This window comes from Pleurodeles waltl, chromosome 6 (assembly GCF_031143425.1).
Source record: "Pleurodeles waltl isolate 20211129_DDA chromosome 6, aPleWal1.hap1.20221129, whole genome shotgun sequence".
NCBI classification, from domain to species: domain Eukaryota; kingdom Metazoa; phylum Chordata; class Amphibia; order Caudata; family Salamandridae; genus Pleurodeles; species Pleurodeles waltl.
This window is the reverse complement of record NC_090445.1, coordinates 663,943,110-663,965,836: the sequence shown is the minus strand read 5'-3', so window position 1 is coordinate 663,965,836 and position 22,727 is coordinate 663,943,110. Positions and strand designations below refer to the sequence as shown.

At 48.1% G+C, this 22,727-nt stretch overlaps 1 protein-coding gene and 1 long non-coding RNA gene across 4 annotated transcripts in view; one reads left to right on the top strand and one right to left on the bottom strand.

Annotated features, from left to right (window-relative positions):
- ARHGEF40 (Rho guanine nucleotide exchange factor 40) overlaps positions 1 to 22,727 on the top strand; it is a 309,810-nt gene that overhangs the window by 172,197 nt on the left and 114,886 nt on the right. For all 3 annotated transcript variants that reach the window (XM_069239054.1, XM_069239053.1, XM_069239052.1), the window contains exons 12-13: positions 12,258 to 12,380; positions 14,595 to 14,765. In XM_069239054.1, the coding sequence (XP_069095155.1) occupies positions 12,258 to 12,380; positions 14,595 to 14,765 (294 nt within the window). The remainder of the gene's footprint in view (positions 1 to 12,257; positions 12,381 to 14,594; positions 14,766 to 22,727) is intronic.
- Positions 1 to 22,727, bottom strand: part of LOC138300126 (uncharacterized) — a 204,260-nt gene that overhangs the window by 140,429 nt on the left and 41,104 nt on the right. The gene's annotated exons all lie outside the window — the stretch shown is intronic.

The window sequence follows — 22,727 nt, the reverse complement described above, 5'->3', positions numbered from 1 at the left end:
AAGAAAAGTGAGGTCACCTACTTGGTTGACCTGGACACTAGCGGGACACCCAAAGTTTTATCCATGTGAACCATCTCAAGCTTTTCTGTGATAGGGCTGATATAACCATGCTGATGGTTTCTGACGAGGATCAGGAGGCAGAGAGTGAACCTCTATAAGGAAATGCCTCCTTGGCATGGTTACCCCCTGACTTTTTACCTTTGCTGATGCTAAGTTATGATTTGAAAGTGTGCTGGGACCCTGCTAACCAGGCCCCAGCACCAGTGTTCTTTCCCTAAACTGTACCTTTGTCTCCACAATTGGCACAACCCTGGCACTCAGGTAAGTCCCTTGTAACTGGTACCCCTGGTACCAAGGGCCCTGATGCCAGGGAAGGTCTCTAAGGGCTGCAGCATGTTTTATGCCACCCTGGGACCCCTCACTCAGCACATGCACACTGCTTCACAGCGTGTGTGTGCTGGTGGGGAGAAAATTACTAAGTCGACATGGCACTCCCCTCAGAGTGCCATGCCAACCTCACACTGCCTGTGGCATAGGTAAGTCACCCAATACAGTGTCAAGCCAAACCGTAGACATTGTAAGTGCAGAGTAGCCATAAGAGTATATGGTCTGGGAGTCTGTCAAACACAAACTCCACAGCACCATAATGGCTATACTGAAAACTGGGAAGTTTGGTATCAAACTTCTCAGCACAATAAATGCACACTGATGCCAGTGTGCAATTTATTGTAAAATACACCCAGAGGGCATCTTAGAGATGCCCCCTGAAAACATACCCGACTTCCAGTGTGGGCTGACTAGTTTTTGCCAGCCTGCCACCCACCAGAAATGTTGCTGGCCACATAAGAAGAGTGCCTTTGTCACTCTGTGGCCAGGAACAAAGCCTGTACTGGGTGGAGGTGCTTCTCACCTCCCCCTGCAGGCACTGTAACAACTGGAGGTGAGCCTCAAAGGCTCACCCCCTTTGATACGCGCCACAGGGCATCCCAGCTAGTGGAGATGCCCGCCCCTCCGGCCACTGCCCCCTCTTTTGGCGGCAAGGCTGGAGGAGATAATTAGAAAAACAAGGAAGAGTCACCCACCAGTCAGGACAGCCCCTAAGGTGTCCTGAGCTGAGGTGACTCTTACGTTTAGAAATCCTCCATCTTGTGGATGGAGGATTCCCCCAATAGGATTAGGATGTGCCTCCCCCCCTGAACCCCCCCCCCACAAGGAGGAGGCCCAAAGAGGGTGTAGCTTGACTGTAGCCATTGGCTACTGCCCTCCCAGACCTAAACACACCCCTAAATCTAGTATTTAGGGTCCCCCAGAACCGAGGAAGATAGATTCCTGCAACCTAAAGAAGAAGGACTGCTGACCTGAAGCCCTGCAGTGAAGACGGAGACGACAACTGATTTGGCCCCAGCCCCACTGGCCTGTCTCCCTACTTCGACGAAAACTGCAACAGTGACGCATCCAAAAGGGACCAGCAACCTCTGAAGCCTCAGAGGACTGCCCTACATCCAAAGGACCAAGAAGCTCCCGAGAATAGCGGTCCTGTTCAACAAACTGCAACTTTCTGCAACAAAGAAGCATCTTTAAAGACTCCACGTTTCCCGCAGGAAGCGTGAGACTTTCTACTCTGCACCCAATGCCCCCCGCTCGACCTGCAGAAAACAAACACCTCTGGGAGGACACCCCAGCTACTGCGAGCCTGTGAGTGACCAGAGACGCCCCCTCTGAGCCCCCACAGTGACGCCTGCAGAGGAAATCCAGAGACTCCCCCTGACCGCGACTGCCTGTAACAAGGGACCCGACGCCCAGAACCAACACTGCACCTGCAGCCCCCAGGACCTGAAGGAACCGAACTCCAGTGCAGAAGCGACCCCCAGGCAACCCTCTGCCTAGCCCAGGTGGTGGCTACCTCGAGGAGCCTCCCCTGTGCCTGCCTGCATCGTTGAAGAGACCCCGGGTCTCCCCATTGCTTTCAGTACAAAACCCGACGCCTGTTTGCACTCTGCACCCGGCCACCCCTGTGCCGCTGTGGGTGTACTTTCTGTGCCTGCTTGTGTCCCCCCCCTGGTGCCCTACAAAACCCCCCTGGTCTGCCCTCCGAGGACACGGGTACTTACCTGCTGGTAGACTGGAACCACGGCACCCCTGTTTCCATTGAAGCCTATGTGTTTTGCGCACCTCTTTGACCTCTGCAACTGACCGGCCCTGAACTGCTGTGTGGTTGCCTTGAACCCCCAACGGTGGGCTACCTTGGACCCAACTTTGAACCCTGTATGTGTTTCACTTACCAAGTGAACTTAACAGTTACTTCCCTTCCCCAGGAACTGTTGATTTTTGCACTGTGTCCACTTTTAAAATAGCTTATTGCCATTTGTGTCTAAACTGTACATGCTATTGTGATTATTCAAGGTTCCTAGAATACCTGAGTGAAATACCTTTCATTTGAAGTATTACTTGTAAATCTTGAACCTGTGGTTCTTAAAATAAACTAAGAAAATATATTTTTCTACATAAAAACCTTTTGGCCTGGAGTAAGTCTTTGAGTGTGTGTTCCTCATGTATTGTCTGTGTGTGTACAACAAATACTTAACACTACCCTCTGATAAGCCTACTGCTCGACCACACTACCACAAAATAGAGCATTAGAATTAATCTATTTTTGCCACTGTCTTATCTCTAAGGGGAACACTTGGACTCTGTGCACACTATTTCTTACTTTGAAATGGTATATACAGAGCCAACTTCCTACAACCTCTCCCTGACCTCCTCTCTCACAACCCTAAACATGGGTCAGTTGATGGAGTTGTCTACTTGGACACCCTCACTGCCCAACAGCAAGCTGACCACAGGCAAGTCCTGCAGCCGTATGCAAAGCTCCTCTCTTGAACCCCTGGACAGACACACTGGTGTACCCATGATGTGGACACTGGAGACAGCCTGCCTGTCAAATCCAAGATCTGTCAGCAGTCTGACCAAGTTAAAGAGAGCATCAAAGTTGAAGGCAACAAGATGCTGGAATTAGGGATTATTGAACCCTCTGATAGCCCCCCTGCTAGCCCAGTGGTCTTCGTCCTCAAGCCTCATCCCCAGGGTGGAAATAAATAAATGAGGTTCTGTGTGGACAGCAGAGGTCTCTGTCACTAAGACAGATGCTCACCCCATAACCAGGGCTGATGCGCTGATACACAAATTAGGTGCACCAAAGTTCCTCAGTAGTTTTGACTTGACTGCAGGGTACTGGCAAATTCGCATGGCACCAGGAGCAAAAGAAAAGACAACATTCACCACACCTGATGGGCATTATCAGTTCACTGTTATGCCCTTTCGTTTAAATAATGCACCTACCACCTTCCAAAGGTTGGTGAATCAATTCCTTGCTGGCTTTGAGTCCTTTGGTGCAGCATTTCTAGATGATATTGCTGTCTTTAGCTCCCCCTGTCGGGATCACCTGGTCCACCTTGGGAAGGGTTTGCATACCCTGGCATCTGCAGGCCTCACTATTAAGGCATCCAAATGGCAGATAATGCAGGGCACTGTTGTACAGTTGGGCCACCTTGTAGGTGGATGCTAAGTGCAACCCTTACAGTCCAAGATCCAGACAGTTCTGGACTGGGAAGCTCCTACCACCCATACTCAAGTCAGGGCATTCCTTGGCTTGACTGGATATTATAGGAGATGTGTGAAGGGGTATGGGTCCACTGTGAGCCCCCTCACAGAACTTACAGGGCTCAAAAATCCACTTGACCACTCGCATTGGTGAGTCTTATTTGATCAGGTAGAGCTATTTTTAATACTTAGTCTTCCTTTCTGGTGCGTTGACACTGAACAGGTGTTCTGTTCAGTTGAAAAGTGAAGGAGCAATAAAAGACGCCTTTACATCTTGTTCTTATGTCACATTTGCTCTGTGTTCACAGACAGAGGACAACAGTCAGTTTTTCTTACAATTACTTTTCCTTCTGACTACAAAGTTCCAGGACTTTGTAAGGTGAACTGTGTGACCTGCTGCTTAGAATGTAAAATAAAAGGATATAGGATGTCAGGTTTTTCCTAGCACACAACATTTAAATGACTAAGTCAACTGTGCAAACATTTCAAAATATATTTCAGCAGTTGTGAAAGACCTTTTTTTATATTTCTGTGTGATGAAAAAATATTTTAATAGGATAAAAACAAATCACAATACTTTACATGTTGATGTGCAAAGGATATGTTTTCTGAAACTCAATTTTCACAGATTGTTAACACACTATATAGTTTTATCAGTAAAGCTGCCAGTTAGTGGAGATGTTTTTGGACATTTTTGTAAAAGTTACTGTGTGTAGATGACAATATGTTACCACATCATGGTTTAGTAATATATTTATTCAAATTGAGTGTTTAAACAAACTGAGAAACACTCCTTGCCTGATGGCAATGTTGTTAGTAAACTAAAATAAGTCCTTGGTTTTGTGGGCTGGACCTCATGGGTATGTGGACTAGAGTCTTGTGATGCATGCAGCAAACCTTAGTCTACTTAATCAAACAAAGGAGTTTTGTTTTGTACTGCAGAAGTGCTGAGCTCACATATTTGAAGGTGCAATCATATGTGAGAATTAAGAAAAAGGCGACTCTGTTGAGACCATACCTGTTTAGTACTCACTTCATTGTTCAAACTGACCACAGACCTCCCAAATGTCTCATGCAAATGAAAGGTGAGAACCCTAAACCTCTGAGGTGGATTTACCGTGGACCATAGACCTGGGACTGCCCATGCCAATGCAGATGGACTTTCCAGGTTTTTCCACTTAGACAATGAAGTCTCTCTTGGGAAAGGCTAGTCTCGTCATCTTTTGTTGAGGAGGGGGTTGTGTAGGAAAGTGCCCCTTTTGGCATGGTTACGCCCACTCCACACTTTTTGAATGATGTTGATGATAACTTGACTGTGTGCTGGGATCCTCCTAACCGGGACCCAGCAACGGTGTTCTTTCCCTAAACTGTACCATTGCTTCATCAATTGGCACACCCCTGGTACACAGCTAAGTCCCTTGTAAGAGGTACCAGTGGTACCAAGCGCCCTGTGACCAGGGAGGGTCCTTAAGGGCTACAGCATCTATTGTGCCACCCTTCACCAAACAAATGCCCACTGCCATTGCAAAATGTGTGTGTTGGTGGGGAGAAAAAGGTAAAGTCGACATGGCATCACTCGTAGGGTGCCATGCACGCAACCACTGCCTGTGGCATAGTTAAGTCACCCCTCTAACAGGCCTTACAGCCCTAAGGCAGGGTGCACTATACCACAGGTGAGGGCTTAGCTGCATGAGCAATATGCCCCTACAGTGTCTTAGTCCATTCGTAGACATTGCAAGTGCATTGTGGCAATATTGAGTACATAGGCTGGCAGTTTGTCATTACGAACTCCACAGCTCCATGATGGCTTCACTGAAGACTAGGAAGTTTGTTATCAGAGCCAGCTTCCTACAAGTGGCACAAGAGTTACACATCTCCTTCACCTTCTGGGACATACCAGGGCAGTAGAAGTGGTTTACCAACCTACTGCATGTTTTTGCGTGGCAAAGATGCACAGCTAGGGGCATATCATTGGCCAGGAAAAACTCTCAAAACGGTTAAGGCACTACCACTCTCCTAGTGGCACCAGGTTTGGGGTCTCTGGCCTCATTGAATAGTAGTCCCTCCTCCCAATAGGTCCTGTGGGAGCCACTGATATCTTCCTTTTACTCATCAGCAGCTTGCTGTCTCAGGCTTCAAGAGTGGGGCAGGTCCTCTGTCCCTGGCAAAGATCCTCCCTAGATGGTCCCCTTGGTCCTAAGAGCTCTGCAGTGCAAGGCCCAAGCTCCTGAGGTTCAGTGCCCTCTGGGGCTTACAGGTCTTCTTGAGGAGAGGGGACCTGGTCTGGTGTCTGATTGGAAGCTGTCTTCCCAGACATTTTACCTTTCTTCTTGGTAGGCTGGGCCATCATTCCAGACTCCAACTTTATTTTTTCACCATGAGCCTTTTTCTGTGCTCTTTTTGTTTTTTACACAAACCCATATACCCAGCATAGCTGCGTGGGGCTTTCTTTCGACCTCAGCCCATGCTGAGGACTCCAGATCATTTCCCAGCAGGCATTTTACAGGTATTGCATGAGATACCAACACCCTCTTCTGGCCAGTAACCCCTCCCCATTCTAAGGATACCATTGCCATGTGATGTACCTTGGCCTGATTATCAGCATTGAGTACTGTATATGTCTCACCAGTCGGATATTGTTCTGAGGACTCACCATGTCTCACAGTGCTTCAACCTTAATCCTATTAATATGTGGCTGTTGTCTGTATCTTTCCAGGTTACTGGGCTAGACAGCCAGGGTAGCTACATCGACCCCATCCTCTGAGACTAAAGTTGCAGCAGTAGGCTCACTGACATGGTCAGGGCCTACTTGCAATCCCTGCAGTTGCAGGTGCACTAGAGGCATTGCGTTTGTTGGGACATGTAAGATCTCCAGTTCGGTGTCCATTGGCTCTGCAGTCATGACAGGAAGCCTTCCTGGGATCCCAATTTTGCCCTTGTATCCACCATTGGGTTGTGAAGAGTCTTGGGGCTCATTCTCATGTGCAGGTTTTTGGGGGCCTTTAGAAGACATCTTGTTTTTATCTTTTTTTTGGTTACCCTCTTTCCCTTATGGTTTTTTTGGTCTTCTTTTTGTGGTCTCCCCCCCACCAGTGGAAGTTTTGATCACCCTTGTTTTGACCCAGTGGTCTGCCTTCTTCCCCAACTCTTGAGGAGAAAGTGTACCTAGGTTTACCAGGTAGTGGTGTAACTTCTCCTGCACACAATTACTTTTATTAATACATTTTAAATCCCTTCATAATCTTGCACACTGCTACCTTTTAACCAGCCACCTAGTGTCTTTACTGAGAAGTCCACAAAATCAACCCAGGACTGACTCTGGGTTTTCGAGTCTCCCTGAATTTGATCATGTACTCCTCAAGAGTGAACCCAAACCCCTCAATCAGGGTATCCTTCATCATAGGACCTTGCATCTGCCTCATTCAGTGTCAGAAACCTGTCTCTGCACTTTACTGAGGATAGTTCCCAAAGGGGAGAGCCCCAGTACTTTTTGTTAACCTCTCTAGATACACAGGCCCTCTCAAAGGCTGTGAACCACTTGATGATGATATCACCATCCTCATATTAGGGGACAATCCGTTTGGGGATTTTAGAGTCAGAGTGCCCTACTCTGTCCCTAGGCAGGGGTGTGGAATTTAATAAAATACCTACTTGTCCATGGGAGAGGTTGCTTCATAAATCTATTTGTCCTGTAACAAAATCCACTTGTCCATTTGGTGCCATGTAGTGCGATGATAAATTATAGCAGCAATCTCATTATATAAGGGCTCCGATATTAGTCTCTCTGCTTATGCCAGGGCTCATACTATAGTAGTGTTTGAATACTAGCAAATCCCTTATTTTACCTCCTTTCCATAGATGTACATACTGAGGCTGTAGGTAGCAGTGAGCAATAGTTACAGGTATGGAATGCCATTTTGAGTATGTGCAAACTCACACATTTTTCGGGGTTTTTATCAGCTACAATTGTTCTCCATACTGAGAAAGCTTGGAAATATATTTCTGACAGTTGGGGAAAAAAGTAATTAGAGGGAAAGTGAACTTGTAAATACTCAACAGATTTTCGCATGAGCAAATCTAGACATACATATTTGTTTGAGCTAAAATATAGTTTACATATATTTTCTAGGAATACCATTTCCTGGCCTATTTCTGTAAATGCTTGGTAAATCATGAGTCATAATTCTGCATTAATGCAAGGGCATATACCATGGATGCACTTTTGTGACTTCCTTTTAGAATTGGACCCATAGTTAGGTCTGGTGTTAACCAAAACCTTTTGTTTTTATTACAATTCTATTGCTGTCCCTGTCTTATTGGTTAGCTTCACTATTAGTGACAGCATTGTGCTCCTTCACAAGGAGCATATTGGCACACACAGTAGTTTTGTTCAATGTCAGGAACTACTGTGGCAATGTATGCTTTTTGAGACCAAAAAATATTTTTGCTTTTGCCAATGTTTGTTATAATAGTGAGGGCCCGGCAGCTCCCACAACAATAAAGTTTTACAAAAATCATGTCAAAACAAGACACGCATTCACAAAACCAAAAGGCTGACGACCAATGTACTGACTTTGGCAATGCTTGTTTAGTTTCATGTTTCCCACAGTCTTGATGAAGCTGCTTACACAGATTTTTCCATTGTGGATATATTTTTTTCAAATACTAGCATGCATCAACACATTTTACTAAATGATGCCACAAAGGAATGCTACTTAAAATTTCACAGCAGCCTAGGAAACATTTTTTTTCCTCACTTACGTTTTTTTAATGAATGTTTTGATTTCATAATCAAATAATCCTCAATATTGCTTTTAAGCTTCTGCAAATATTTGCATCTAATCAGAGAGCATTTTGGGAGCTTTATACGTAGCCTTATATTGTTCAACTTTGACAACGTGTCTACACATTGTTATACTGGAATTACTATCAGTAGTTCTGTCCGAGCTTACATCTTTTCCTTAGTGCGCGCTCACCTTAAAGGATTTGCATTAATGATCCATATGTACAAGTTCGAACAGCATTAACACATGGACACAAATGTTACCTTTACTGCAGACAATGCCCTTAGCTGCACCATAATGTGAAACGGTAAACTGGCAGTCAAAGGGTTTGCGCTGCAGGGGGTTAGGCCTACTTGTCCCAAGGACCAAATAAATATGAAAACATGTTGTCCTTAACTCCAAACAATATGCCCTGGGCGCCGGGCTGCAGGAATTCCACACCCCTGCCCTAGGTATTATGTTGCTGCCTCCATTCATGGGTGCTAAACCCAATTCTGCTCTTTCCCTTTCTATGGCTGGTATCCTGTCCCACAGGGCAGTTTTTCTAGCTAATATCTGTAAGAGAAGCTCCTCTTCAGAGAGTTATTCTCTGGACCTTGAGGAACCTGAGCCATCCTCACTAGAAGAGGGTGCTCTAGGCAACTTGGCTTGTTTGGGGGTGCAGATTTCTATCTTTCGAGTGGGGGGGGGGGTCCATTTCCTCCTCACTTGAGCTGTTCTGATTTACAGGGTCAGTGGTTTCATCAGTAGGATGGGCCTGCTCATACTCTGCCAACAACTCCTGGAGCTTTCGGGAGGTAGGGTTTTAGCCTGTTTTAATTTTGTACCCTTTACTGAGGGTTCTTACCTGTTTATGATAAAGCCAGAGGTAAGGGGTATGTTGAGCTCCTTATCCACACTCTCTGTGGTACTCATTTTTGTTCTAAAGTTGGTACCTTTTTGAGGTAGAGAAAAAATCTTAACACAGATTTTGCATTCCTAACTAAAGTAAGTTTTTTTTAAGCTACAGGCACCTAACCAGGGCCCTAACAGTACTTTTAGGAACTGGGAAAATTCCCAGTTCATAAAATGCAATTTAACTAAAGGGATTCACTTGTGTAGTCATGAATGGACCAAGGGGTTTCAGCAAATACAAGGTTGCCCCTCCCACATCTTTTCCACCAGTGTAGGAAGCTGGCTCTCTTTATGGTGCACTAAAAGGAAGTACACCGTGTGGAGAGTCCAGCAGATCCCCAATTGGTTTGCAGAGGCAAAAGTAGGTAGGACTAATGCTCTATTTTGTGGTAGAGTGGGCAAGCATTTAGGCTTATCAGAGGATAATGCTAAGCGTTTGTTGAATTCACAGAGACAATAAATGAGACACATACTCAAAGAATAGATCCGAGACTAATTTAGAAAAAGAGCAATTCTTTTGATATGTTTTAAACCCCAGAACTTCGTAATCATGTAAGTAGACTTTTAAGCATAAATACTTTGCAGTTTCAGAAATCAACACTTAGTGCAATTCTCAGAGTTTTCTCAATGTTATCCTATGGAGCAAACAATGTTAAGCAAACACAGGGTTAACAACGACTTATGAGGTCGAGCTCAGGGAGCAAAGGTAAGTACTGGCACTGATCAGAATCCCACCAACAGGTCACACTGGGCAGCACTGGGGCGGTAAGGTGCAGGGGTGCAGTAAGGCACTGGGTACCCAATGGTTCTCTATGGGAGTTAGACCTCGTGACAAACAGGCTGCAGGCTCTGGCTAGGAAGCCAGTCAGGGCCAACAAGCAGGTAGGTAGTAGACCTGGGTGCTCAGGGACATAGGTGCACCTTTAGTCCTTGTCTCCAGGGCCCAGGGGCGACACATGGAGGAGTGTCCTTAGGCAGCGGGGTTTCTCGTCTGGGAACACTCACGGACAGGGGGTCCTATGTGTTGAGGCTGCAGGCATCATAGGGGAGTCCGGCAAGGGTGGGCTTAGGGTGGACTTGAGCTCCTAGGAGCCAGGGGACGTTGTGGGCACCAGTGACCCACCTCAGATGGGGCCAGGGGCGACAGGTGCAGTGGCTGCTGGAGGCGTCTGGTTTTCTCTCACCACGAGTCTGCAGGAGAGGGGGACTGCGTGCAGAGGCTGCAGGCGTCTCAGGTGAGTCCAAGATGGGTGAGACCACAATGGACTCGGTCTCTGGGCAACTGCGTGGGCACCGTTGGTTGGCTTTACCTTGGGTCCCAGGCGTGGACTGCAGTGGTCACTGCAGGTGTTGGGTCTTTTGGGGTTCCAGCAGTTGCAGAGTCCTTTTCTTGAAGTTTTTGTTGCAGTGCAGGTCCACTGCTCACTGGAGACTTGAGTCTTTATGGAAGGCAGGACGAGTCGACTTCTTGGGCAGAGTTCTTTGAGGTCAGCAGGCAGTCCAGCATGGTCAGCTGCTTCTTATTTTCATCTTCTGTGGGCGTGACTCTTCTTTGTCCTTGTTTTCTTAGGTCATCAGGATCTAAGTTCTAGGGTTCAGGGTTGCACCTAAATACTCAATTTAGGGGTGTTACAGGTAGCGACAGGTGGTAGCCAACGGGCAGCCCTCCTTTAGGATGACTACACCTTTCTTATGACCACTTCCGTTGGGAAGTGGGCATAACCTTTACCCTAGTGGCCTAATTCATTCTGAGTGAGATGGAGGATTTTGAAAGGTGGTGTCCATTTCAGCTCATCCACCTTAGGGCTGGGACTGGCGTGAAGGGGGCACACCTCCTAATCTGCCTAATTTTCCCACCTGTGCTTCTGCCAAACATGGGGTCAGGACAGGGAGTTGGGTCGTCTCTGCCATCTGGAGAGACCTGGGTCGCATTACAAAGGTGGCTAGGCCTTTGAAGCTCCTCACCCTGGAATGTCCACCCCACATGGGTGAGGTGGTAACACCACCACCCAGTGCAGGCTTTTGTCTCAGGCCTTCACGAGAGCTGGCTCTCACATTAGGGGGCCAGAAACGCGTTTGTGGTGGCTGAACTAGTCCAGGACCAGTCAGTCAGTGCACTAGTAGCTGGTGGGTTTTCAGGGAGCACCTTTAAGGTGCCCTCTGTGTGTATTTATTTATAAATCCATCAATGGATTAAGTGAGGGTTTATTATTCTGAGATGTTTGATGCCAACCATCCCAAGGTTCAGAGCAGGCGTCATGTAGCTGGGAAGGTCATGATGACCAGTGTCCAGCACATGCATTCAAGTGGCTTCCCTGTTAACTTACTATGTCTCAGAATCGGCAGAGACATAGAAGGGGCATATCTGCTCGAGTATGTATGCCCTCAGATGTGCCCTCATGTACCCTGCCTTAGGGATGGCTTACATGGGCACATGCAGTGATAGGGGACCTGGCACACAGGGGTGTGTGACAGGTCATGTTTTCAATTTATCCTACACCAACGCACTCAGTCTGCAATGGCAGCACTGTCTGGATTTAGTGAGGGGTCCCTGGAGGTGGCACAACTGGTGCTGCAGCCCACAGGGGCCTTTCTTAGTAACTCAGGCCCTAGGTACCAGGGGTATCATTTACTAGGGACTTACAGTGGATGCTAAAGAGTGTGCCAATTGTGCAAAACAACTGTGCAGTTTTGGGGAAAGAGATCTGGCACTGGGGACCTGGTTAGCAGGGACTCCGTGCACTAGCAGTTGAAACCACATCAGAAACCAGGCGAAACGTGGGGGTGGGGTGAGGGGCAAACTGTGCCAGAAAGGGTGCTTTCCTACAGCTAGTGCATGAGGAACATCCAACAATTAAATGTTACTATTTATGTACTCATTTATCTAGCAGTGTTGCACTTCGGGTGCTGCGTTACATGACTGCAGAAACTCATTGAGTGATGCCCTTTTCTCTCTCCTGGTGTTGATGCTTCCTGCAGGCTGTAGCTTGGATCACAGGGTCTGGGGAGAAGATGCTGGCTGGATACTCGGAGCTGGGAGACTCGCTTACAGTCCTCCGGCAGATACAGGAGACCTTTCACGCTTTCCAGGCCCTAGCCAAGGTGAGTCCAGGAGTTAGATCATACCAGGAGTTGTATAAGAAAGAAGACCAGGAGTCGGAGGTGGAATTTGTGGAGGTAGGAATAGGACACAACGGATGGGGAGAGTCAAAGTTCTAGGTGGTAGGTGACCCTGGAGAAGCAGAAGGGGCAAAATAAACTACTGGGAAGTAGTGAGACTTGAGGGGCCAAAGGTGACTGTGATGGATGACTCTTGTTGAGCGGGAAAAGCAGGGCAGTAGAGAGAAGAGACTGTGGAGTGCAGATGAGGAACTTGTGAGAGGACTGTGTGGCTAGCTGTAAAAGACTGTCATATTGCACACTGGAGGGTGGATGATATTTGGCATTCGGTAAAGGAGGAGACGATCAACTGGCAGTCAGAGGTGACACAGAGGAAAAGAAGAGAATGGAGACTTCGGGGGTTATTACAACTTTGGAGGAGGTGTTAATCCGTCCCAAAAGTGACGGTAAAGTGACGGATATACCACCAGCCGTATTACGAGTCCATTATATCCTATGGAACTCGTAATACGGCTGGTGGTATATCCGTCACTTTACTGTCACTTTTGGGACGGATTAACACCTCCTCCAAAGTTGTAATAACCCCCTTGGGGTGGAGACGAGGTCAGAGATGGCACTGGAGTGTTAAGAGTAAAGTAGCTGGGCGTCATGGCCTTTACTTGGAAATGGAAGAGAGAATACATTGGAGGTTCTGGGAAATAATATTTAAACTCTGAGGAGACATAGGCCCTCATTTTGAACACTGCGTGATGTCCTGCCGTGTTCAGGCTGGCGGTCTTTTCATTGACCGCCAGCCCCCTGGAAAACCCGCCGGCCGTGTAATGTTTTCCCCACCAGGCCGGCGGGCGGAGACAGTGTCTCCGCCCGCCGGCCTGGTGGGGAACACGGCCTTTAACATTGAGGGCGGCTCCATTAGGAGCCGCCGCCAATGTTGGTGTGCAGCGGGTGCAGCAGCACCCGTTTTCCGCCCGCCGGCCTGGTGGGGAACACGGCCTTTAACATTGAGGGCGGCTCCATTAGGAGCCGCCGCCAATGTTGGTGTGCAGCGGGTGCAGCAGCACCCGTTGCGCATGTCGCTGCCCGTAAATTGGGCAGTGACATGCGAGACGGGGCCTGCACGGGGGCCCCTGCACTGCCCATGCAAAGTGCATGGGCAGTGAAAAGGCACCCCCTCTGCCAGCCTTTTCCTGGCGGGATATCCCGCCAGGAAAAGGCTGGCGGCATATGAAACATTATCCGCAGGGTATAACAGTTACCGTGGCGGTTGGTGTTTCATCCCGCCGCCAGGCTGCATGGCGGTGGGTGACTGCTGCCGCTGGCGGCCGTCAACCTGATCATTATGTGGCGGTTCAGCCCGCCATGCCGGCTGGCGGCATCAGCCGCCACTGCCGGCATGGCGGGCCGAACCGCCAGGTTCATAATGGCCGCCATAGTTTGGAAGGATCCTAGAGATCACATCAATGGAGGCGAGAGAGACAACAGACAAGGCAAGAGTAGGCTCAGCAGGATGGAGCAAAGCCTTGGTCAAAGGTAATACTGGCATGCGGGCCTGGAGATCAGGTAACTTAGAGAGACCAGGGGGTCAGAGGTGAAGTCCAGGTGACCAAGGTGGAGAGTTGGTGTCAGAGTTAACATGGGGAGAGGGGAGCAGATGGAGAGAGTGATTGTTCTCAAAGGTGTTAAGAGAGATGGGGATAAGAAGTGAAGCCCAGCAGAGACAGTATAGGTGAAAGCGCACAGGCTAAGGGTTGGTGATATGGAAGATACAGGTTCAGCTCTGACTCTCTGATCATCAGCCTATGTTGAAAAGGACATGGCGATTAAATAGACGTTAGAGGCTCAGAGTTGAACCAGGGGATAGACAGGAGAGAGAATTCTGGGGATCAGGGGCAATACTACAAGACTGCTTCAATAGGAGAAACTGGATGCGAGTAGTGACATCAAGATATGGTCACAAAAGGGTAGGGTAGAGGTTAAAGGTTACACATGGAAAGAGCAGAGGGATTGTGCATCAAACAAGTCATTAAGTGTGGGGAGGGGGCCAAGTGCATCAGAAGCGATTGTGGCTTATGCTGGTGTTCAGCTGTATTAATAGTTCACCAGAGTTTAGAGATAATTGTGGTTTGAAACATAGTTCAGTGATGATAATGATGTGGATAAGAGTTTACTGGTGAAAGCCTGATTACTTTTTCCTAGGAGAAAATCCGGAGAGGCCGGGACGCCTTGGGGCAGGTGGATTCTTGGGGGTTAAAAACCAAGCCTGATCCACAAGCCTGCAGGACCAAGATGGAAAGCTTTCTGCAGGGCCTGGAGAGGAAGGAGATGGAGATACAGAAGACCATCATTCTGCAGGAGTTCTTTCAGAGGGTGAGTACTCTGGCGTAATGGTGGGGCGGAGGGAGGGGGCGTAATAAAAGTGTGACTCTTAGACAAGACAGTTGCAGGGAGAGGTGCCTGCTGGGAGGGACACGCATGAAGAAGGGTTGCTGAAATGCACAGTCACAGTCACAATGTAACTGTAAAGTCACAATGAAGAGAAGGGATACTAGCGTATCTCTGAGCGAGGGTCTTGTGAGAGAGGACTGTAAGTGACTGTGGGATCTTGGGATAAGGATGCTATGACAGCACATCCTAGCAGAGTGCCATAGGGAGACCGGGGGGAGCTGAAAATTGAGATACATACAGGCAGAGACTGGAACTGAGAAGACCCTTCGATTTGACTAAGTGCGTCCTCCACAGTTGTGTTTCTGTAGTTTCCAGTAGAGATCCAATCTAAAGTATGTAATGCAATGAAGGTTCCATCTTGGGAGGAAAGTGAACTGGGTAACCTGGAGGATGATATACTGGATACACAGGGACCAAATCATGTGGAGGGTGAAGTGAGAAACAGAAGTTATGTCACTAGGGTAGGGAGAGAAACCACAGTGGGAGGAACTCACAAAACCTCCTTGGAGAACTAGGCCATATAAAGAATGCTATTAATGGGAAATGGCCAGACTTTTGTAGAAGAGGATAACTTAATGAACTGTCAACACCCTTATGATATGGATAGAATATGGAAGTAAAAGAAAGCGTACAAGTGGGATTAGTGTAGAAAAGAAGCTAGATTGCTGTTGGAGGCTGGCTCAGTTTATAGTGTATACCTATGGTGTAGCACCCTATACTGAGTCCAGGCAATCCTTAGTGGTAGTGTTTTGGTGCCTAGATAACCAAAGCTCTCTAGGAGTAGCTGTGGAGAGCAGCTCAGGCTTATCAAAGATGAGTGTAAATCAGTTGCAATAGCACAGTAGCCAGTCAGTGATTGTCACACAAGAAAGAACCACAACAGGAGTTGCAAAAATGAAGTATTCTTTATTACAAAACTACTTCTTTACTAACATTGGGATATCTCCACTTGGAGCTATCTACACATACAATATACACATAGCAACAAGCTGGAAAAGCATAGAAATGCATGGGATCCTATAGGGGGGCAAACCATATACTAAGAACGTGGTATAAGAATGGAGGTGCCCAACCAAGTGAAGTGTGTTAGAATCCCAGGGGCTGTGGGACTAAGGAATTACCAATCAATCAAATTTAGAAGTAAGAGCTCGGGCACTGTTCCTTGTTAGCAGGATCCCAGTGTACTATAGTGTAAACACACTGACACCAGGCAAAAAGTGGGGGTAACTATGCTAGAAAGATGCCACCTCTCACCCACCCACCCCTCAAATGAAAGAAGATAAGACTAGCCTTACCCAGGTGAGTCTTCATTTTCTAAGTGGAAATATCTGGAAAGTCCATCTCTATTGGCATGGTTATTCCCAGGTCTGTGTTCCACTGAAAAGTCCATCCCCTGTAGGTAAATGGACAACCTCAAAAGTTTGGGAATTTCACCCTTTATCTGTTTAAGCCATAAGAGGGGCTTGTGGTCAGTCTGAACAATGAAGTGAGTGCCAAACAGGTCTGACCTCAACTTTATCATGGCCCAGATCACACAGCAAAGGCCTCCCTCTCAATAGCTGACCAAATCTTCTCTTTGGGGTCTGCTGATAAAAGCTACAGGTTGAGCCTGTCCTTCTTCTTTAAGTTACAATAGTACTGTCCTATTCCTTAAGCATCAGTCTAGACAATGAATTGTTTTGAATAGTCTGGGCTTTTTAAAAATGGGAGCTGAGCATGTGGCCTTTTTTAGGGCATGAATGGCCTCTTGTCCGTTGTACCTTTTTAGGGATCTTTGTGGATCACTCAAGCCAGTCACAATGGTGCCATACCCTTTTACAAATCTCCTGTAATACTCAATCAGGTCCAGAGAAGCTCTGACCTGAGTCTGAGTAGGTGGAGCACCCAGGTCATAATGGTTTGGATTTTGCTCTGTAGGGGCTGAACTTGGCCTCCACCTACCAGATGGCCCAAGTAAACCACTTTGTTCTGCCCTATCTGGCATTTGATATTGAGGCCTGCCTTTGTCAAGGCCTAAAATACACTCCTGGGGTGGACCAGGTGATCCTGCCAGGCAGAGCTAAAGACAGCAGTATCAGCAAGATATGCTGCACCAAAGTCTTCCAGGCCTGTCTGAACTTGATTCACCAATCGCTGGAATGTGGCAGGTGCATTTTCCAAACCAAAGGGGATCACTGTGGAAAATGCTGACTTAGGCTAAGCAGCATCAGTCAGTCTGGTCTACCAATATCCTGCAGTTAAATCGAAAGTGCTGAGATACTTGGCTGCAGCCAAAATATCAATCAACTCATCCGCCCTGGGGATAAGATGGGCATCAGTCTTAGTGACTGCATTGAGGCCTCAGTAGGCTACACAAAGCTCATCTCTCTCTTTCAGCCTTGCGAATTAGGTTTTGGCACAAGTACTACCAGACTCGACCAAGGGCTGTCTGAGGGCTCAATAACCCCCAACTCAAGTATCTGTTGGACCTATGCCCCTGATGCAGTCTTTGACATGGTCACAGGCAGACTGTCACCTGTGTCCACATCATGTGCATACCGGGTTGTCCGAATGGGTGTCAGGGAAAAGAGTTCTGAGAACTTATCTGCAATCAGCTTGTCGCTTTTCAGAGAGGCAGGCAGCAAAGACTACCCCAACGACTGAACCATCAACAGGGTTGTGGGATAGAAGGTCAGGGAGAGGGTCACTCTATGCTTCCTGCCCTTCAGCATTGGCCATGAGCAAGCTCTTGTCAGGCCTGTCGAAATAAGGTTTGAGGCAGTTCACATGAAGCACCATGTGGGGGCTCCTTGGAGTGCCCAGGTCAACCAAATAGGTGACCTCTCCTTTCTTCTCCACAATTGTGTGAGGACCACTCCATTTGCCTTGGAGTGCCCTGGAAGCCATAGGCTTCAAAATCCCCAGTTTCTGTCCTGGCTGGTTAACAGTCAGCACAGCCTTTTGATCATTTCATTGTTTTTGCAGCTTTTGGCTAGCCTCAAGGTTTTTGGTGGCCTTCTCCATGTGCTCTGCCATGCAGGAACACAGGTCTAGTACATAGTGAACAATGTATTGTTTGGGGGTTTGAGAGTTTGCTTCCATCCCTCCTTCACAAGGCAAAGAGGACCCCTACCTGGAAGCCCAAACAGAAGTTCAAATGGGCTGAAACCCACTCCCTTCTGTGGAACCTCTCTGTAGGCAAAAAGAAGCAAGGTACGAGTACATCCCATCTCCTTCTGAGTTTTTCTGAGAGTCACATGATCCTACCAGTGTGGGTTTTATTGAATCTTTCAACCAACCCATTTCTTTGTTGATGATAAGGAGTGGTGAATTTGTATGTTACATCACATTCCTTCCACATTGCTTTGAGGTATCCAGACATGAAGTTTGCACATCTGTCAGACACAACCTCCTTAGGGAAGCCCACCCTGGAAAAGATCCCAGGAGGGCCTTAGCCACTGCATGTGCTATAGTGGTCCAAAGGGGAATGACGTCTGGGTACCTGGTGGCATGGTTCACCACCAACAGAATAAATCTCTTCCCAGATGCTGTAGAAGGGTCAATGGGACCAACAATGTCAATCTCTACCTTCTTATAGGGAACCCCAACCACAGGTAGTGGGATTAAGGGGGCCTTTGTACTGCCACCTGACTTACCACTGGCTTGGTAGGTGACACAGGAGCAACAAAACTCATTGGTGTCTTCAGACATGTGGGACCAGGCAAAGTGTGGAAAAAGTCTGCCCCAAGTCTTATTTTGCCCAAGATGTCCTGCAAGTGGAATGTCATGAGCTAGGGTCAATAGGATCTCCCTAAACCTCTGAGGTATGACCAACCTCCTGGTAGTAGCAGGCTTGGGGTCCCTAGCTTCAGAGTAAAGGAGACCATTTCCCCAGTAGATCCTGTGGGATCCACTGACATTCCCTGCCTCTACTGCAGCAGTTTGCTGTCTGAGGCCTTCAGGAGAGGGGTAGGCTTGCTGCACAAGACTCAGTTCCTCCATGGAATGTCCTCTTGCACCCAAGAGCTCTGCCCTGTCAGACACAAACTCCTCTGATGTAGGTTCCTCACTAGGGGCAAGATCATCTCCCTGAGGAGACTAATCCTCACGTGAGGTCTGGGTAGAGGGTAACTTCTTACCCTTCCTGTCTCTCTTCTTGGGAGCTTCCTTGTCCATTTTTCCAGGCTCCTGCGCTCATTGTTCTCCCTGTTTTTTGACCTGTGCTCTTCTAGCTACAAAGACACTTTCAGGGCTGCCCAGCAGTGCTTTATGGGCCTGTAACTCCACTTCATGGGCCTATAACTCCACTTCATGCCAGGCTGAGGTCTCCAAATCAGTGTCCATAAGACATTCTACTGGAATAGAAGAGGACACTACAACGTTTTTAGGGCCGGTAAATACCCACCCGCCCCCACGCTAATGTTAAAAACTGCCATGGGCTGGCACTTTGTGATGTTATCAGCATTGGTTACTTTGTAATTTTGCCCAAGAGAATTTGCTCGGGTGGCACCAGTTTTTCAGTCACCACGGTGACACTTTGTCGGAGGCTGGCCTGGCTTGTAGTGGGTACCAGAAGTACTTACACCTTGTGCCAGGTCCAGTTATCCCTTACTAGTGTAGAAAAGGTGTTTCTAGCAGCTAAGGCTGATAGAAGGTAGCTATGGCAAAGCAGCTTAGGCAGAACTAGGAGACATGTAAAGCTCCTACTATACCACTGGTGTCATATGCACAATATCATAAGAAAACACAATACACAGATATACTAAAAATAAAGGGACTTTATTTTTATGACAATATACCAAAAGTATCTCAGTGAGTACCCTCAGTATGAGGATGAGAAATATACACAAGATATATGTACACAAACCAAAATTATGCAGTAAATAGCAAAAGGAAGTAATGCAAGCAATGTAAAGTTACAGTAGATTGCAATAGGAGCACATAGGTATAGGGGCAACACAAACCATATACTCCAAAAGTGGAATGCGAACCACGAATAGACCCCAAACCTATGTGAGCTTGTAAAGGGTCGCTGGGACTGTAAGAAAACAGTGAGGGTTAGAAAAATAGCCCACCCCAAGACCCTGTAAGGTAGGTGTAAAGTGCACCTACAACCCCCAGAGAGCACAGAAGTCGTGATAGAGGGATTGTGCCAGGAAAACCAACACCAGCAATGCAACAACAGTGGATTTCCGGACCTGAGTACCTGTAAGACAAGGGGACCAAGTCCAAGAGTCGCGACAGTGTCGAGAGTGGGCAGGAGCCCAGGAAATGCCAGCTGAGGGTGCATGGAAGCTGCCACCGGATGGAAGAAGCTTGGTGTTTTGCAAGAACGAAGAGGACTAGGAACTTCCCCTTTGGAGGATGGATGTCCCACGTCGTGAAGAAGTTTGCAGAGCTGTTCCCACGCAGAAAGACCGCAAACAAGCCTTGCTAGCTGCAAGGGTCGCAGTTAGGGTTTTTGGATGCTGCTGTGGCCCAGGAGGGACCAGGATGTCGCCACTTGGATGAGGAGACAGAGGGGACGCCCAGCAAGTCAGGGAGCCCTTACAGAAGCAGGCAGCACCCGCAGAAGTACCGGAACAGGCACTTAGAAGAAAAGTGAACCGGAGTCCACCCGAAGTCACAAAAGGGAGTCCCACGATACCAGAGGACAACTCAGAAGGTTGTGCACTGCAGGTTAGAGTGTCGGGGACCCAGGCTTGGCTGTGCACGAAGGAAATCCTGGAAGAGTGCACAGGAGCCGGAGCAGCTGCAAATCACGCGGTACCCAGCGCTGCAGTCTAGCGTGGGGAGGCAAGGACTTACCTCCACCAAACTTGGACTGAAGAGTCACTGGACTGTGGGAGTCACTTGGACAGAGTTGCTGAGTTCCACGGACCATGCTCGTCATGCTGAGAGGGGACCCAGAGGACCGGTGATGCAGTCTTTTGTTACCTGCGGTTGCGGGGGAAGATTCCGTCGACCCACGGGAGATTTCTTCAGAGCTCCTGGTGCAAGATGGAGGCAGGCTACCCCCAGAGCATGCACCACCTGGAAACAGTCGAGAAAGCCGGCAGGAAGAAGCGATACTAGGTTGCTAGTAGTCGTCTGGCTACTTTGTTGCTTTTTTGCAGGCGTCCTGAGCAGTCAGCGGTCGATCCTTTGGTAGAAGGTGAAGAGGGAGTTGCAGAGGAACTCTGATGAGCTCTTGCATTCGTTATCTGAAGAATTACCCAAAGCAGAGACCCTAAATAGCCAGAAAAGGAGGTTTGGATACCTAGGAAGGAGGATTGGCTACTAAGAGAGGTAAGAGCCTATCAGAAGGAGTCTCTGACGTCACCTGCTGGCACTGGCCACTCAGAGCAGTCCAGTGTGCCAGCAACACCTCTGAAGTCAAAATGGCAGAGGTCTGGGGCACACTGGAGGAGCTCTGGGCACCTCCCCTGGGAGGTGCAGGTCAGGGGAGTGGTCACTCCCCTTTCCTTTGTCCAGTTTCGCGCCAGAGCAGGGCTGGGGGATCCCTAAACCGGTGTAGACTGGCTTATGCAGAGATGGGCAGCATCTGTGCCCATCAAAGCATTTCCAGAGGCTGGGGGAGGCTACTCCTCCCCAGCCTTCACACCTATTTCCAAAGGGAGAGGGTGTTACACCCTCTCTCAGAGGAAATCCTTTGTTCTGCCTTCCAGGTCCAGGGCTGCCTGGACCCCAGGGGGGCAGAAACCTGTCTGAGGGGTTGGCAGCAGCTGCAGTGGAGACCCCGGAAAGGCAGTTTGGCAGTACCCGGGTTCTGTGCTAGAGCCCCAGGGGATCATGGAATTGTCCCCTCAATGCCAGAATGGAATTGGGGTGGCAATTCCATGATCTTAGACGTGTTACATGGCCATGTTCGGAGTTACCATTGTGACGCTATACATAGGTAGTGACCTATGTCTATTGCACGTGTGTAATGGTGTCCCCGCACTCATAAAGTCCGGGGAATTTGCCCTGAACGATGTGGGGGCACCTTGGCTAGTGCCAGGGTGCCCACACACTAAGTAACTTTGCACCCAACCTTCACCAGGTGAAGGTTAGACATATAGGTGACTTATAAGTTACTTAAGCGCAGTGGTAAATGGCTGTGAAATAACGTGGATGTTATTTCACTCAGGCTGCACTGGCAGGCATGTGTAAGAATTGTCAGATCTCCCTATGGGTGGCAAAAGAAATGCTGCAGCCCATAGGGATCTCCTGGAACCCCAATACCCTGGGTACCTCAGTACTATATACTAGGGGATTATATGGGTGTACCAGTATGCCAATGTGAATTGGTGAAATTGGTCACTAGCCTGTTAGTGACAATTTGGAAAGCAGAGAGAGCATAACCACTGAGGTTCTGGTTAGCAGAGCCTCAGTGAGACAGTTAGGCATCACACAGGGAACACATACAGGGCACATACTTATGAGCACTGGGGCCCTGCGTGGCAGGGTCCCAGTGACACATAGGGGGTTATTACAACTTTGGAGGAGGTGTTAATCCGTCCCAAATGTGACGGATATACCACAAGCCGTATTACGAGTTCCATAGGATATAATGGACTCGTAATACGGCTGGTGGTATATCCATCACTTGACCGTCACTTTTGGGACGGTTTAACACCTCCTCCAAAGTTGTAATAACCCCCATAGACTAAAACAACATATATACAGTGAAATATGGGGGTAACATGCCAGGCAAGATGGTACTTTCCTACGCACTTGCACCGGTGTCCCTGTAAGCTTCTTCCTCAATACCATTTATGAGGGGGTACTGCCTGTATTTCCTCATATTAGGAGGCCAGGCAGCCAGACTGGCAAGGTCACTGCCACCCTTTGATATTAGAACAGCCTCAGCAGTTTCTCTGACGAGGCCAGAGTCCACTGCAGTACCCAAGATGAACTCAGCTA